General features: G+C 50.2%; 1 protein-coding gene across 4 annotated transcripts in view; it reads right to left on the reverse strand.

Annotated features, from left to right (window-relative positions):
* The window catches only part of ZNF362 (zinc finger protein 362), a 48,815-nt gene extending 34,914 nt beyond the window's left edge, over window positions 1–13,901 (reverse strand). For 2 of the 4 annotated variants that reach the window (XM_073601449.1, XM_073601447.1), the window contains exon 1: window positions 13,775–13,901. Coding sequence is in view for 2 of the 4 variants with exons in the window: in XM_073601448.1 (XP_073457549.1) it covers window positions 8,335–8,381 (47 nt within the window). In the remaining 2 variants the exon portion in view is untranslated. Of the gene's footprint in view, window positions 1–8,334; window positions 8,611–13,774 lie in introns of those variants that run through there. The other 2 variants (XM_073601448.1, XM_073601445.1) reach the window with 1 other exon arrangement.
* Window positions 13,902–17,566: the final 3,665 nt, after the last annotated feature.

Genomic DNA, 17,566 nt, shown 5'->3' on the forward strand with positions numbered 1-17,566 from the left:
TACCAAGAGAGATCTGGGCCATACAGCCCATTGCCAAGACTGAGGAGAGCTGGGCCATACACCCCACTACTAAGACAGAGGAGAGCTGGGCCATATACCCCACTACCGAGACTGAGAGAGAGCTGAGCCATACACCTCACTACCGGGACTGAGAGAGCTGAGCCATACACCCCACTACCGGGACTGAGAGAGCTGAGCCATACACCCCACTACCAAGAGAGATTTGAGCCATACACCCCATTGCCAAGACTGGGGAGAGCTGGGCCATATACCCCACTACTGAGACTGAGAGCGGAGCCATACACCTCACTACCGGGACTGAGAAAGCTGAGCCATATACCCCACTACCAAGACTGAGAGCTAGGCCCTACACCCCACTACCAAGACGGAGGAGAGCTGAGCCATACATTGCACTACCGAGACAGAGGAGAGCTGGGCCATACACCCCAGTACCAAGATGGAGAAGAGTTGGGTCATACACCCCAGTACCAAGACGGGGGAGAGCAGGGCCATACACCCCACTACCAAGACAGAGTACAGGCCATTTTATAATTTATAGCAGCACTATTATTTTTTTCACTTCACTCCCACATGTGAACGAATCGTGACCATCTAATGACCATCCAATGACCATTTAAGTGCCCATTACATACACAGGAACAAAAGACGCAGCATTATGAAGGTGAACCCTAGAAATCAGAATATCATACTGTATGGATCATACTTGGTGCAATGGAGGTCATTCTGGGTGCACGTCCGATGGGCGTCATTCCGGTTGCACGTCCGATGGGCATCATTCTGGGTGCATGTCCGATGGAGGTCAATCTAAGTACAGCGTGTGTTGTGGCGATCACACATGTGTAGATGATATCAACACACATAGTGTCTTGATCAGGCATTAGGATTTAATCAGTCCACCCCTCGGGTCATTAATCAGAAGCTCAGAACACAAGTAGAATTTGTAGTACGTTCCATGGTTCCTCATATACATGGACATATCCCTGCATTCCATAGTGTAAGAATATCCCCAGAGCGGGTCTGTGCGGTAGGCCTGGGCCAGCAGCGAAGGTGTTAATCCAGAGATGTGGCTTTCTGAGGAATGCTATGAAAGCCGCTGTTTATTTTTAGTAAGATATGAAGATCTCAGCAGGTTCCAGGGTCAGTTCCTGCTCCTCCAGGCCTCACACAGAAAGCGGGCCCAATCCTGCCTCTGCCAGAGAACTGCACGGCTTAACCCTCAGCGTTCCGAGCCATGGAGGGGAGAAGGATCTGATCACTGAAAGAAATAGAGGATACAACCAGAATAAAGAGCTCCTCACATCTACAGAGCTCTCTATACCAGAAGAGAGGACCTGGAGACATTTCTCCAGGTTGTTTTTTCCTAACCAATCACTACTGCCAACTAATTTGATCACCAGTATAAAGACAGTAACTGAGTATACAACAGAAAAACAATGTCACAAATTAAAACTGGCTGAATGCAAACGGTTCTAGGATTAGCAACAGGAGTCTGTAATTGGATGCCCACCATCAATATGATGGAGAATAATAGCAGGAGCTAGGCAAACCATGCACCATCTTCCCCATTGTTCCCAGTGGAAGCCACTCTCTGGCTACACAAAGGTTCCTCCTGAGATTCTACAGACTGGGCCCCAACGTCTCTGTTCATTTCTGGGCCCTTCTATACACTGAAGATTATAGACTAACCAGGGAAATATAGGGGCTGCCATTGGGTCTGGCTGTGACCTGAAACACGTAGGCAGATGAGGACTTTTCTGGTCTGCATACGTAGTGTGGGTCAGTGACACAAAGTGCTAAAGCCGGAAGACTACATTCATAGTGATGAGGGAAAGGGAGGTGTTTGTAGTCCAAGTCAGGAGAGCAGCCTAGGATGCCGCTTCTTCATAGATACGGTGCAGTGAGCGTTGTCATCCTAGGTCAGGAGGGGAGTTACTGGCAAGATTGCCAGGTAATAATAAAAGGAAAAATAGCCTGAAAATGGAAAACGAATGCAGCCACCACATCTAAAGTGTGGTATGATATTTCTGTTCCTGGGTTAAATTGTAAGCCTATAGAACAGGACATCTAAATAGAGAGAATCCTCATGAAGACAATCACTGGCCATGAAGGAAGAGCAGTAGATCAGCTCCTCATCACAGACAACACAATGATTTCCGTGGCTGATCAACGCGGGCCGGAAAATCAATAACAGCCGGTGTATCCCACGTGACTCCCCAGGTCTGTGTGAGTATAGCATGGGCTGGGAGAAGCCTTAGTCATGTCAAAAAGTGCTGACCTCACATTCTGCAGAAAACAATGACAATCTATTAATGGGATGCGTGTTGTCCTACAGATCGGTGTGCTCTCTGCCTGGAAAGATGATTCAGGTCAAACAGATTGGTGTGCTCTCGGCCTGGAAGAATCCAGAAGCGACCCAGGCCTACACACCACAACCACAAGCGACCCGCGCCCACACACACACACACACACCTCAAGCGACCAGGACCTACACACACCACAAGCGACCAGGACCTACACACACCACAAGCGACCAGGACCTACACACACCACAAGCGACCAGGACCTACACACACCACAAGCGACCAGGACCTACACACACCACAAGCGACCAGGACCTACACACACCTCAAGCGACCCGGGCAAACACACCTCAAGCGACCCGGGCAAACACACCTCAAGCGACCCCCATCTAAAAACCAGAAATGATGCAGGCCTACACACAAAACCAGAAGTGTTCAAGGCCTACAAACCAGAAGTGTTCAAGGCCTACAAACCAGAAGTGTTCAAGGCCTACAAACCAGAAGTGTTCAAGGCCTACAAACCAGAAGTGTTCAAGGCCTACAAACCAGAAGTGTTCAAGGCCTACAAACCAGGATTTGTCCACGTCTCATCTAAAAACTGCTCTAGATACTTTAGTAGCTCCTACCATGTGTACAAACCCCGATTACAATTAGCTGTGGAACGGAGTTTGCCTCATGCGCTTGGAGTAGAACAATCAGGGAAAGCTACAAAGGAAGAGGATACGGCACTAACAAAACTTTCCACCTCAGAATGGAAAAAACAAAATGATATTTTTAGTTACAAAACTGCAGCATCAAAGACCCCTGTGTAGCATCGCCAATTACTATAAATAATTGGATTTCACCTTCAGGGGTGCTTTGTTATTATGGTCCGCACTAGAGAACCACCGGGGTTGCCTGAATTCCGGTAGATTCTAGATGACAGGTGAGGGTGTCAGAGAAGATATAGATAATTTGCAATCCCAAGGATGGGAAAGGCTGGCCAGTATACAATCATAGATGCAGAAGTATCATTGATAGATACAGGCAATGGGGCGTTTCTTCAATGAAGGGGGAGAGAGGAGAAGGATATAGATATATAAACCACTTCCCATTGCTGCAATCCCCCACATGAGAAGAATCACTCACAACAGTCACATTCACACCCAAGATACACCAAAACACAGGCACTGACCCCTCTCTTCAGGCCACAACACCCCAGTACCACAGCATGGACAACTGGAGGACATCAACTGTTACTAAAAAGTATAGAACATGACCATGTAAACAACTGTCCACATGTTTTGTCTTGTATTAGGTAGAGTGGGGGACCACAGCTTTATCCATCTTTTGATTTTTATTGGTCCCAATGAGGACACATGTATAGGGTGAGATGTGCCCTCACTGCCGGTTATGTCTCCAGAACAGAATGTATGGATCTCCCCCTTCCCTACTCTATCCAAAACGGAGAGAACAGTCCTATACTCAAACACATTGACACAGTAGTGAGAGAGCCTCGATGCTGGGATACATTGTGGGAGGCAGACACGGCAGGACACCTGTCTGAAATTCGGGACTGTCCCAACTAATCCGGGACTGCTGGCAACTATGTAAAGTCCATCTATAACCATGCTACGTTTGGATAGAGTGGGGAAGGATAAGACTCCTGGTCAGCTTTTACTGCAGTCAGATTCCTTCACATCCTGTTTGGTAGAAAGGTTGTCCCCAGGAAAAAAAGTGAGGGGAAATCTTGCCATTAGAACCTGGCATTGCAGGAAGACCTGACAAGGGTTCCAACCTTTCCACATTCAAACTAAAGAAAACAGTTTGGGGTATGGGTACACTTTGTACAAATCTGGATGCATCATATAGAAATGTGGATGTCTAAATATCATGGCTTCTTTCCAAGATCAAAGCCAGATCTTTTTCCAGAGGTTGGTGACACACTTGGCCCCAACATATATGTTCTGTCTTCTGCAACTAAAGCCCCCCATTCTTCCTAGACAGAGATCAGCGATATCCAGGTGGACATTCCATACATTATTTTGGGGGTTTCAAGAGGAAATCTGCATCCACCACTGTGGACAGACATCAATGACGAAGCTGCAGAGGTGGCAAAACATTGAGGTCTTCACGTTCTTTGCCCAACAGCCAGCAATCAGATTGAAGTCTTTCCTGAACAATGACAGCTGGAATGTGAAAGTCTGCTGGCCGAGGGTAAATGACAGTTCTTCAGGCTGATACTGTGACACCCGAAGCCTGACAGTTAAGTCTGGACACCGGTCTGGGGTCACAAAGCCATGACATATGACATGAAAAATACAGCTAATGCCAAAGTAAATGAAGGCCCATCGCCAGGATTCTCCAACTGGTCAGTAGGCTCCTAGACTGGACTGACTGCTACCTGAACTCTGAATGGATTTGTCTGTCCCTGTTCATTCCTAAGAATGAAGAGTACTAAGTACCCCCGGATCTTCCTCAAGGCCACCAATCAAAGTCAATCCTGGAAGGTAATGGCTAAACTGGAATCTGGATGACAGTTGTGAGAAAATCTCAATGGTCCTCAAGGAGGACCCCATAGTCACCATCTCCACAATACCAGAGAAATCTGCCGGGGATCCTCCACAATACCACAGAGCTCTGCCAGCGATCCCCCGCAATACCACAGAGCTCTGCCAGCGATCCTCCACAATACCACAGAGCTCTGCCAGCGATCCGCCACAATACCACAGAGCTCTGCCAGCGATCCGCCACAATACCACAGAGCTCTGCCAGCGATCCTCCACAATACCACAGAGCTCTGCCAGCGATCCTCCACAATACCACAGAGCTCTGCCGGGGATCCTCCACAATACCACAGAGCTCTGCCGGGGATCCTCCACAATACCACAGAGCTCTGCCAGCGATCCGCCACAATATAACAGAGCTCTGCCAGCGATCCTCCACAATACCACAGAGCTCTGCCAGCGATCCGCCACAATATAACAGAGCTCTGCCAGCGATCCCCCGCAATACCACAGAGCTCTGCCAGCAATCCTCCACAATACCAAAGAGCTCTGCCAGCGATCCTCCACAATACCACAGAGCTCTGCCGGCGATCCTCCACAATACCACAGAGCTCTGCCGGCGATCCTCCACAATACCACAGAGCTCTGCCGGCGATCCTCCACAATACCACAGAGCTCTGCCGGCGATCCTCCACAATACCACAGAGCTCTGCCAGCGATCCTCCACAATACCACAGAGCTCTGCCGGGGATCCTCCACAATACCACAGAGCTCTGCCGGGGATCCTCCACAATACCACAGAGCTCTGCCGGGGATCCTCCACAATACCACAGAGCTCTGCCGGGGATCCTCCGCAATACCACAGAGCTCTGCCAGCGATCCTCCACAATACCACAGAGCTCTGCCAGCGATCCTCCACAATACCACAGAGCTCTGCCAGCGATCCTCCACAATACCACAGAGCTCTGCCAGCGATCCTCCACAATACCACAGAGCTCTGCCAGCGATCCTCCACAATACCACAGAGCTCTGCCAGCGATCCTCCACAATACCACAGAGCTCTGCCAGCGATCCCCCGCAATACCACAGAGCTCTGCCGGAGATCCCCCGCAATACCACAGAGCTCTGCCGGCGATCCTCCACAATACCACAGAGCTCTGCCAGCGATCCCCCGCAATACCACAGAGCTCTGCCGGCGATCCTCCCCAATACCACAGAGCTCTGCCAGCGATCCTCCACAATACCACAGAGCTCTGCCAGCGATCCTCCACAATACCACAGAGCTCTGCCGGCGATCCTCCACAATACCACAGAGCTCTGCCAGCGATCCTCCACAATACCACAGAGCTCTGCCAGCGATCCTCCACAATACCACAGAGCTCTGCCGGCGATCCTCCACAATACCACAGAGCTCTGCCGGCGATCCTCCACAATACCACAGAGCTCTTCCGGGGATCCTCCACAATACCACAGAGCTCTTCCGGGGATCCTCCACAATACCACAGAGCTCTGCCAGCGATCCTCCACAATACCACAGAGCTCTGCCGGCGATCCTCCACAATACCACAGAGCTCTGCCAGCGATCCTCCACAATACCACAGAGCTCTGCCGGCGATCCTCCACAATACCACAGAGCTCTTCCGGGGATCCTCCGCAATACCACAGAGCTCTGCCAGCGATCCTCCACAATACCACAGAGCTCTGCCGGCGATCCTCCACAATACCACAGAGCTCTGCCGGCGATCCTCCGCAACAGCACAGAGCTCTGCCAGCGATCCTCCACAATACCACAGAGCTCTTCCGGGGATCCTCCACAATACCACAGAGCTCTGCCAGCGATCCTCCACAATACCACAGAGCTCTGCCAGCGATCCTGCACAATACCACAGAGCTCTGCCAGCGATCCTCCACAATACCACAGAGCTCTGCCAGCGATCCTCCACAATACCACAGAGCTCTGCCAGCGATCCTGCACAATACCACAGAGCTCTGCCGGCGATCCTCCGCAACAGCACAGAGCTCTGCCAGCGATCCTCCACAATACCACAGAGCTCTGCCGGCGATCCTCCACAATACCACAGAGCTCTGCCGGCGATCCTGCACAATACCACAGAGCTCTGCCGGCGATCCTCCGCAACAGCACAGAGCTCTGCCAGCGATCCTCCACAATACCACAGAGCTCTGCCAGCGATCCTCCGCAATACCACAGGATTAGTATATAGCCCCCCCACAGATGTCTGTGTCCCCCCAGATTCCAGTCTCTATACACCTAGTGAGGATTAGTATATAGCCCCCCACAGATGTCTGTGTCCCCCCAGATTCCAGTCTCTATACACCTAGTGATTAGTATAAAGCCCCCCACAGATGTCTGTGTCCCCCCAGATTCCAGTCTCTATACACCTAGTGATTAGTATAAAGCCCCCCACAGATGTCTGTGTCCCCCCAGATTCCAGTCTCTATACACCTAGTGATTAGTATAAAGCCCCCCACAGATATCTGTGTCCCCCCAGATTCCAGTCTCTATACACCTAGTGATTAGTAGATAGCCCCCCCACAGATGTCTGTGTCCCCCCAGATTCCAGTCTCTATACACCTAGTGATTAGTATAAAGCCCCCCACAGATGTCTGTGTCCCCCCAGATTCCAGTCTCTATACACCTAGTGATTAGTATAAAGCCCCCCACAGATGTCTGTGTCCCCCCAGATTCCAGTCTCTATACACCTAGTGATTAGTATAAAGCCCCCCACAGATGTCTGTGTCCCCCCAGATTCCAGTCTCTATACACCTAGTGATTAGTATAAAGCCCCCCACACAGATGTCTGTGTCCCCCCAGATTCCAGTCTCTATACACCTAGTGATTAGTAGATAGCCCCCCCACAGATGTCTGTGTCCCCCCAGATTCCAGTCTCTATAAACCTAGTGATTAGTATAAAGCCCCCCCACAGATGTCTGTGTCCCCCCAGATTCCAGTCTCTATACACCTAGTGATTAGTATAAAGCCCCCCACAGATGTCTGTGTCCCCCCAGATTCCAGTCTCTATACACCTAGTGATTAGTATAAAGCCCCCCACAGATGTCTGTGTCCCCCCAGATTCCAGTCTCTATACACCTAGTGATTAGTATAAAGCCCCCCACAGATGTCTGTGTCCCCCCAGATTCCAGTCTCTATAAACCTAGTGATTAGTATATAGCCCCCCACAGATGTCTGTGTCCCCCCAGATTCCAGTCTCTATAAACCTAGTGATTAGTATAAAGCCCCCCCACAGATGTCTGTGTCCCCCCAGATTCCAGTCTCTATACACCTAGTGAGGATTAGTATATAGCCCCCCACAGATGTCTGTGTCCCCCCAGATTCCAGTCTCTATACACATATACAGATATGAATGGTACGGCCGGCATTGTACGTCACGTTTCTGTTGCCGGTGTTTTGGTAAATCGGATCCTCGGCATCACTGACACCACGAGAAGCATTTAGAAATAAAAAGGAGTAGAAAGTTGTAGCAGGCCGTAGAGAAATGATGAAAAACCTCCACAAAGAAAGCGCCTCGTCGCTCTGCATCCCTCCGCCAGACATCCTCCGACACACCGGCCACAAGTGGCTCTGCCTTCTTCTCAGAAGAGGGGCCCCTAACCCCAACTAATGAAAAAAAAACCTGGAGAGGAAGAGGCCCGTCGTTATAGCAACAGCAGTCCCACGTTTTAGCAGCGGCGGCAGCGAAGGCCACAGCCATGTACAATCTTCCACCACAAAGAGGGAGCAATGAAAGGGCCCCCCTGTCTGTGCAGCGCTGGAGCTCTATGAAGAAAAGCAGCATCAATATTAATAAATGACGCCTCGGTGCGGAGGATGGGAGAGCTCTGCACCACTCCGTTCAATGCCGGGAATTCACCAATACAGGGGAGCCAGAGGAGGGTCTCCGAGCAACAAGGACCTATCTAATCTCTGATAGAAGGGGGTCTCCACCAACGAGGACCTGTCTAATCTCTAATAGAAGGGGGTCTCCACCAACGAGGCCCTGTCTAATCTCTAATAGAAGGGGGTCTCCGAGCAACGAGGCCCTGTCTAATCTCTAATAGAAGGGGGTCTCCGAGCAACGAGGCCCTGTCTAATCTCTAATAGAAGGGGGTCTCCGAGCAACGAGGCCCTGTCTAATCTCTGATAGAAGGGGGTCTCCACCGAGGACCTGTCTAATATCTGATAGAAGGGGGGTCTCCACTGAGGACCTGTCTAATATCTGATAGAAGGGGGTCTCTACCAATGAGGGCCTGTCTAATCTCTGTTAGAAGGGGGTCTCCACCAACGAGGACCTACCTAATCTCTGATAGAAGGGGGTCTCCACCAACGAGGACCTATCTAATCTCTAATAGAAGGGGGTCTCCGAGCAACGAGGCCCTGTCTAATCTCTAATAGAAGGGGGTCTCCACCGAGGGCCTGTCTAATCTCTGATAGAAGGGGGTCTCCACCAACGAGGACCTATCTAATCTCTAATAGAAGGGGGTCTCCATCAACGAGGGCCTGTCTAATCTGATAGAAGGGGGTCTCCACCAACGAGGACCTGTCTAATCTCTAATAGAAGGGGGTCTCCACCAACGAGGGCCTGTCTAATCTCTAATAGAAGGGGGTCTCCACCAACGAGGGCCTGCCTAAATCTCTAATAAAAGGGGGTCTCCACCAACGAGGACCTGACTAATCTCTGATAGAAGGGGGTCTCCACCAATGAGGGCCTGTCTAATCTCTGATAGAAGGGGGTCTCCACCAACGAGGGCCTGTTTAATCTCTAATAGAAGGGGTTTTCCATCAACAAGGACCTGTCTAATATCTGATAGAAGGGGGTCTCCATCAACGAGGGCCTGTCTAATCTCTGTTAGAAGGGGGTCTCCACCAACGAGGACCTACCTAATCTCTGATAGAAGGGGGGTCTCCACCAACGAGGACCTGTGTAATCTCTAATAGAAGGGGGTCTCCATCAACGAGGGCCTGTCTAATCTCTGATAGAAGGGGGTCTCCACCAACGAGGGCCTGTCTAATCTCTGATAGAAGGGGGTCTCCACCAACGAGGACCTGTCTAATATCTGATAGAAGGGGGTCTCCACCAAGGAGGACCTGTCTAATCTCTGATAGAAGGGGGTCTCCACCAACGAGGACCTGTCTAATATCTGATAGAAGGGGGTCTCCACCAACGAGGGCCTGTCTAAATCTCTAATAGAAGGGGGTCTCCACCAATGAGGGCCTGTCTAAATCTCTAATAAAAGGGGGTCTCCACCAACGAGGCCCTGTCTAATCACTGATAGAAGGGGGTCTCCACCAACGAGGGCCTGTCTAATCTCTGATAGAAGGGGGTCTCCACCAACGAGGGCCTGTCTAATCTCTGATAGAAGGGGGTCTCCACCAACGAGGACCTGTCTAATCTCTGATAGAAGGGGGTCTCCACCAACGAGGACCTGACTAATGTCTGATAGAAGGGGGTCACCACCAACGAGGACCTACCTAATCTCTGATAGAAGGGGGTCTCCACCAACGAGGGCCTGTCTAATCTCTGATAGAAGGGGGTCTCCACCAACGAGGACCTGTCTAATCTCTAATAGAAGGGGGTCTCCACCAACGAGGGCCTGTCTAATCTCTAATAGAAGGGGGGTTCCACCAACGAGGGCCTGTTTAATCTCTAATAGAAGGGGGTCTCCATCAACAAGGACCTGTCTAATATCTGATAGAAGGGGGTCTCTATCAACGAGGGCCTGTCTAATCTTTGTTAGAAGGGGGTCTCCACCAACGAGGACCTACCTAATCTCTAATAGAAGGGGGTCTCCACCAATGAGGGCCTGTCTAATCTCTAATAGAAGGGGGTCTCCATCAACGAGGACCTGTCTAATATCTGATAGAAGGGGGTCTCTATCAACGAGGGCCTGTCTAATCTTTGTTAGAAGGGGGTCTCCACCAACGAGGACCTATCTAATCTCTAATAGAAGGGGGTCTCCACCAATGAGGGCCTGTCTAATCTCTAATAGAAGGGGGTCTCCATCAACGAGGACCTGTCTAATATCTGATAGAAGGGGGTCTCCACCAACGAGGGCCTGTCTAAATCTCTAATAGAAGGGGGTCTCCACCAACGAGGACCTGACTAATGTCTGATAGAAGGGGGTCTCCACCAACGAGGACCTACCTAATCTCTGATAGAAGGGGGTCTCCACCAACGAGGACCTGTCTAATCTCTAATAGAAGGGGGTCTCCACCAATGAGGGCCTGTCTAATCTCTGATAGAAGGGGGTCTCCACCAACGAGGACCTGTCTAATCTCTAATAGAAGGGGGTCTCCACCAATGAGGGCCTGTCTAATCTATAATAGAAGGGGGTCTCCACCAACGAGGACCTGTCTAATCTCTGATAGAAGGGGGTCTCCAGCAACGAGGGCCTGTTTAATCTCTAATAGAAGGGGGTCTCCATCAACGAGGGCCTGTCTAAATCTCTAATAGAAGGGGGTCTCCACCAACGAGGGCCTGTCTAATCTCTAATAGAAGGGGGTCTCCATCAACGAGGACCTGTCTAATATCTGATAGAAGGGGGTCTCCACCAACGAGGGCCTACCTAATCTCTGATAGAAGGGGGTCTCCAATAATGAAGACCTGTGTAATCTCTAATAGAAGGGGGTCTCCATCAACGAGGACCTGTCTAATCTCTAATAGAAGGGGGTCTCCACCAACGAGAGCCTGTCTAATCTCTAATAGAATGGTTCTCACCACCGAGGACCTGTCTAATATCTGATAGAAGGGGGTCTCCATCAACGAGGGCCTGTGTAATCTTCAATAGAAGGGGGTCTCCACCAACGAGGGCCTGTGTAATCTTTGATGGAAGGGGGTCTCCACCAACAAGGACCTGTCTAATCTCTAACAGAAGGGGGTATCCATCAACGGGGACCTGTCCAATCTCTAAAAGAAGGGGGTCTTCACCGAGGACCTGTCTAATCTCTAATAGAAGGGGTTCTCCACCAACGAGGACCTGTCTAATCTCTAATAGTTCTCCACCAACGAGGACCTGTCTATCAGAGATTAGACAGGTCTTCAGTAGTAGAGACCCCCCTTCTCTTAGAGATTAGATAGCAGGGGTCTCCAAATAAGAGGACCTGTCTCATCTCTAATAGGTTTTGGTTGGTGGAGACCCTCTTCTATTAGAGATTAGACGGGTCCTTGTTGGTGGAGACCCCCTTCTATTAGAGATTAGACGGGTCCTCGGTGGAGACTCCCTTTTGTCTAATCTCTAATAGAAGAGGTTCTCCATCAATGAGGACCTGTCTAATCTGATAGAAGGGGGTCTCCACCAACGAGGACCTGTCTAATCTGATAGAAGGGGGTCTCCACCAACGAGGACCTGTCTAATCTGATAGAAGGGGGTCTCCACCAACGAGGACCTGTCTAATCTGATAGAAGGGGGTCTCCACCAACGAGGACCTGTCTAATCTAAAAGAAGGGGGTCACCACCAACGAGGACCTGTCTAATCTGATAGAAGGGGGTCACCACCAACGAGGACCTGTCTAATCTGATAGAAGGGGGTCACCACCAACGAGGACCTGTCTAATCTGATAGAAGGGGGTCTCCACCAACGAGGACCTGTCTAATCTGATAGAAGGGGGTCTCCACCAACGAGGACCTGTCTAATCTCTGATAGAAGGGGGTCTCCACCAACGAGGACCTGTCTAATCTCTGATAGAAGGGGGTCTCCACCAACGAGGACCTGTCTAATCTCTGATAGAAGGGGGTCTCCACCAACGAGGACCTGTCTAATCTCTGATAGAAGGGGGTCTCCACCAACGAGGACCTGTCTAATCTCTGATAGAAGGGGGTCTCCACCAACGAGGACCTGTCTAATCTCTGATAGAAGGGGGTCTCCACCAACGAGGACCTGTCTAATCTCTGATAGAAGGGGGTCTCCACCAACGAGGACCTGTCTAATCTCTGATAGAAGGGGGTCTCCACCAACGAGGACCTGTCTAATCTCTAATAGAAGGGGGTCTCCACCAACGAGGACCTGTCTAATCTCTAATAGAAGGGGGTCTCCACCAACGAGGACCTGTCTAATCTCTGATAGAAGGGGATCTCCACCAACGAGGACCTGTCTAATCTCTAATAGAAGGGGGTCTCCACCAACGAGGACCTGTCTAATCTCTAATAGAAGGGGGTCTCCACCAACGAGGACCTGTCTAATATCTGATAGAAGGGGGTCTCCACCAACGAGGGCCTGTGCAGTAATCATAACAACAAATAATAATGAGATGAATAGAAGGATCTTCCCAAAAATGAGAACATGTCTAATATCTAATAATACTAACAAAAAATAAATAATAATACTAGAAGGATCCCCCACCAATAATAATAATAATAATGATGATGATGATGATGATGATGATGGGGGTCTCTCTCTCTCTCCCACCAATGAGGATCTCTGATGATTATAATAATAGAAGATCTCCCGGGAAGGAGGACCGGTCTGTATAATAATAATAATAATAATAATATTTCCCCCCCTCCCCCCCTGTATCTATAATAATAATGATGAGTACAGACCCCCCAGTACTCAGGTCGGTCGGTCGGTATCTCGGGGTGTCTGTCGGTCGGTGTGTCGGTATAAAGTTCCCCGGGCCCCCGTGTCCCCCCTGTGGGGGCCCCTCTCCCCTCCCCCACATTCTCAGACAGTTTTATTAAAATTTTCAGACAAAAGGAAAACAAAAATGGCAGCTGAGAGTCTGAGATCCGAGTCCGCCATGTTCTGCAGATCCCCTCCCCCTCCCCCATCCGGGGGGCCCCCCCCCTCCTACACCACCGGAGCCCCCCCCCCTCCCCCCACCACCGACACACATAAATACACCCCACACCCCCCCTCCCCTCCCCCCCATTCCCGGTACACACAGGACAGGGACACACCGACCCCTCCCCCCCCCCCACCTTCCCAACCCCCACCACCGGAGACACACCGACCTGACATAGAGCGGAGATCCGGGTCACCGGCGGAGGATGGCGGAGAATGTGATCTTCATTTACCGGGAGATCCGTCCGTGTGTGTGCGAGACCCCCTCCTCCAACCCGGAGCCCCTCCCCCTCCCCCAAATATCTCTACCCTCCCCCACACCTCCCCACTCCCCTCCCCCCAACTACCTATATATATAATATATATACATCACCCCCCCCCAAATATCTCTACCCACCCCCCACACCTCCCACTCCCCTCCCCCCAACTACCTATATATATATATACATCACCCCCCCAAATATCTCTACCCTCCCCCACAACCTCCCCACTCCCCACCCCCCAACTACCACTAAATATATATATAATACATCACCCCCCAAATATCACTACCCACCCCCACACCTCCCCACTCCCCTCCCCCCAACTACCTATATATATATATAACATCACCCCCCCCAAAATCCTACCCCCCCCACACCTCCCCACTCCCCTCCCCCCCAACTACCTATATAATATATATATATACATCACCCCCCCAAATATCTCTACCCTCCCCCACACCTCCCCACTCCCCTCCCCCCAACTACCTATATATATATATATATATATACATCACCCCCCCAAATACTCTACCCTCCCCCACACCTCCCCACTCCCCTCCCCCCAACTACCTATATATATATATATATATACATCACCCCCCCAAATATCTCTACCCTCCCCCACACCTCCCCACTCCCCTCCCCCCCAACTACCTATATATATATATACATCACCCCCCCCAAATATCTCTACCCTCCCCCACACCTCCCCACTCCCCTCCCCCCAACTACCTATATATATATATATATACATCACCCCCAAATATCTCTACCCTCCCCCACACCTCCCCACTCCCCTCCCCCCAACTACCTATATATATATATATACATCACCCCCAAATATCTCTACCCTCCCCCACACCTCCCCACTCCCCTCCCCCCAACTACCTATATATATATACATCACCCCCCCAAATATCTCTACCCTCCCCCACACCTCCCCACTCCCCTCCCCCCCAACTACCTATATATATATATATATATATACATCACCCCCCAAATATCTCTACCCTCCCCCACACCTCCCACTCCCCTCCCCCCAACTACCTATATATATATATATACATCACCCCCAAATATCTCTACCTCCCCCACACCTCCCCTCCCCCCAACTACCTATATATATATACATCACCCCCCAAATATCTCTACCCTCCCCCACACCTCCCCACTCCCCTCCCCCAACTACCTATATATATAATATATACATCACCCCCCAAATATCTCTACCCTCCCCCACACCTCCCCACTCCCCTCCCCCCCAACTACCTATATATATACATCACCCCCCCAAATATCTCTACCCTCCCCCACACCTCCCCACTCCCCTCCCCCCCAACTACCTATAATATATAAATATACATCACCCCCCCAAATATCTCTACCCTCCCCCACACCTCCCCACTCCCCTCCCCCCAACTACCTATATATATATATATATATACATCACCCCCCAAATATCTCTACCCTCCCCCACACCTCCCCACTCCCCTCCCCCCAACTACCTATAATATATACATCACCCCCCCCAAATATCTCTACCCTCCCCCACACCTCCCCACTCCCCTCCCCCCAACTACCTACTATATATATATATATATATATATACATCACCCCCCCAAATATCTCTACCCTCCCCCACACCTCCCCAACTCCCCCTCCCCCAACTACCTATATATAATATATATATATATACATCACCCCCCCCAAATATCTCTACCCTCCCCCACACCTCCCCACTCCCCTCCCCCCAACTACCTATATATATATATATATATATATACATCACCCCCCCAAATATCTCTACCCTCCCCACACCTCCCCACTCCCCTCCCCCCAACTACCTATATATATATATATATATATACATCACCCCCCCCAAATATCTCTACCCTCCCCCACACCTCCCCACTCCCCTCCCCCCCAACTACCTATATATATATATATATATAATATACATCACCCCCCAAATATCTCTACCCTCCCCCACACCTCCCCACTCCCCTCCCCCCAACTACCTATATATATATAATATATACATCACCCCCCAAATATCTCTACCCTCCCCCACACCTCTCCCACTCCCCTCCCCCCCAACTACCTATATATATATATATATATACATCACCCCCCAAATATCTCTACCCTCCCCCCACACCTCCCCACTCCCCTCCCCCCAACTACCTATATATATATATATATACATCACCCCCCAAATATCTCTACCCTCCCCCACACCTCCCCACTCCCCTCCCCCCAACTACCTATATATATATATATATATATACATCACCCCCCAAATATCTCTACCCTCCCCCACACCTCCCACTCCCCTCCCCCCAACTACCTATATATATATATATCATCACCCCCCCAAATATCTCTACCCTCCCCCACACCTCCCCACTCCCCTCCCCCCAACTACCTATATATATATATACATCACCCCCCAAATATCTCTACCCTCCCCCACACCTCCCCACTCCCCTCCCCCCAACTACCTATATATATAATATATATACATCACCCCCCCAAATATCTCTACCCTCCCCCACACCTCCCCACTCCCCTCCCCCCAACTACCTATATATATATATATATATATACATCACCCCCCCAAATATCTCTACCCTCCCCCACCTCCCACTCCCCTCCCCCCAACTACCTATATATAATATATAATATATACATCACCCCCCCAAATATCTCTACCCTCCCCCACACCTCCCCACTCCCCTCCCCCCAACTACCTATATATATATATATATATATATACATCACCCCCCCAAATATCTCTACCCTCCCCCACACCTCCCCACTCCCCTCCCCCCCAACTACCTATATATAATATATATATATATACATCACCCCCCAAATATCTCTACCCTCCCCCACACCTCCCCACTCCCCTCCCCCCAACTACCTATATATATATATATATACATCACCCCCCCCAAATATCTCTACCCTCCCCCACACCTCCCCACTCCCCTCCCCCAACTACCTATATATATATATATATATATATATATATATATATACATCACCCCCCAAATATCTCTACCCTCCCCCCACACCTCCCACTCCCTCCCCCCAACTACCTATATATATATATATATATACATCACCCCCCAAATATCTCTACCCTCCCCCACACCTCCCCACTCCCCTCCCCCCAACTACCTATATATATATATATATATATATACATCACCCCCCCAAATATCTCTACCCTCCCCCACACCTCCCCACTCCCCTCCCCCCAACTACCTATATATATATATATATATACATCACCCCCCCAAATATCTCTACCCTCCCCCACACCTCCCCACTCCCCTCCCCCCAACTACCTATATATATATATATATACATCACCCCCCAAATATCTCTACCCTCCCCCACACCTCCCCACTCCCCTCCCCCCAACTACCTATATATATATATATATATATACATCACCCCCCCAAATATCTCTACCCTCCCCCACACCTCCCCACTCCCCTCCCCCCAACTACCTATATATATATATATATATATAATCACCCCCCCAAATATCTCTACCCTCCCCCACACCTCCCCACTCCCCTCCCCCAACTACCTATATATATATATATATATATATACATCACCCCCCCCAAATATCTCTAGCCCTCCCCCACACCTCCCCACTCCCCTCCCCCCAACTATCGCGTGAGT

The sequence above is a fragment of the Aquarana catesbeiana genome, linkage group LG10 (assembly GCF_042186555.1).
Source record: "Aquarana catesbeiana isolate 2022-GZ linkage group LG10, ASM4218655v1, whole genome shotgun sequence".
Classification (NCBI taxonomy): Eukaryota; Metazoa; Chordata; class Amphibia; order Anura; family Ranidae; genus Aquarana; species Aquarana catesbeiana.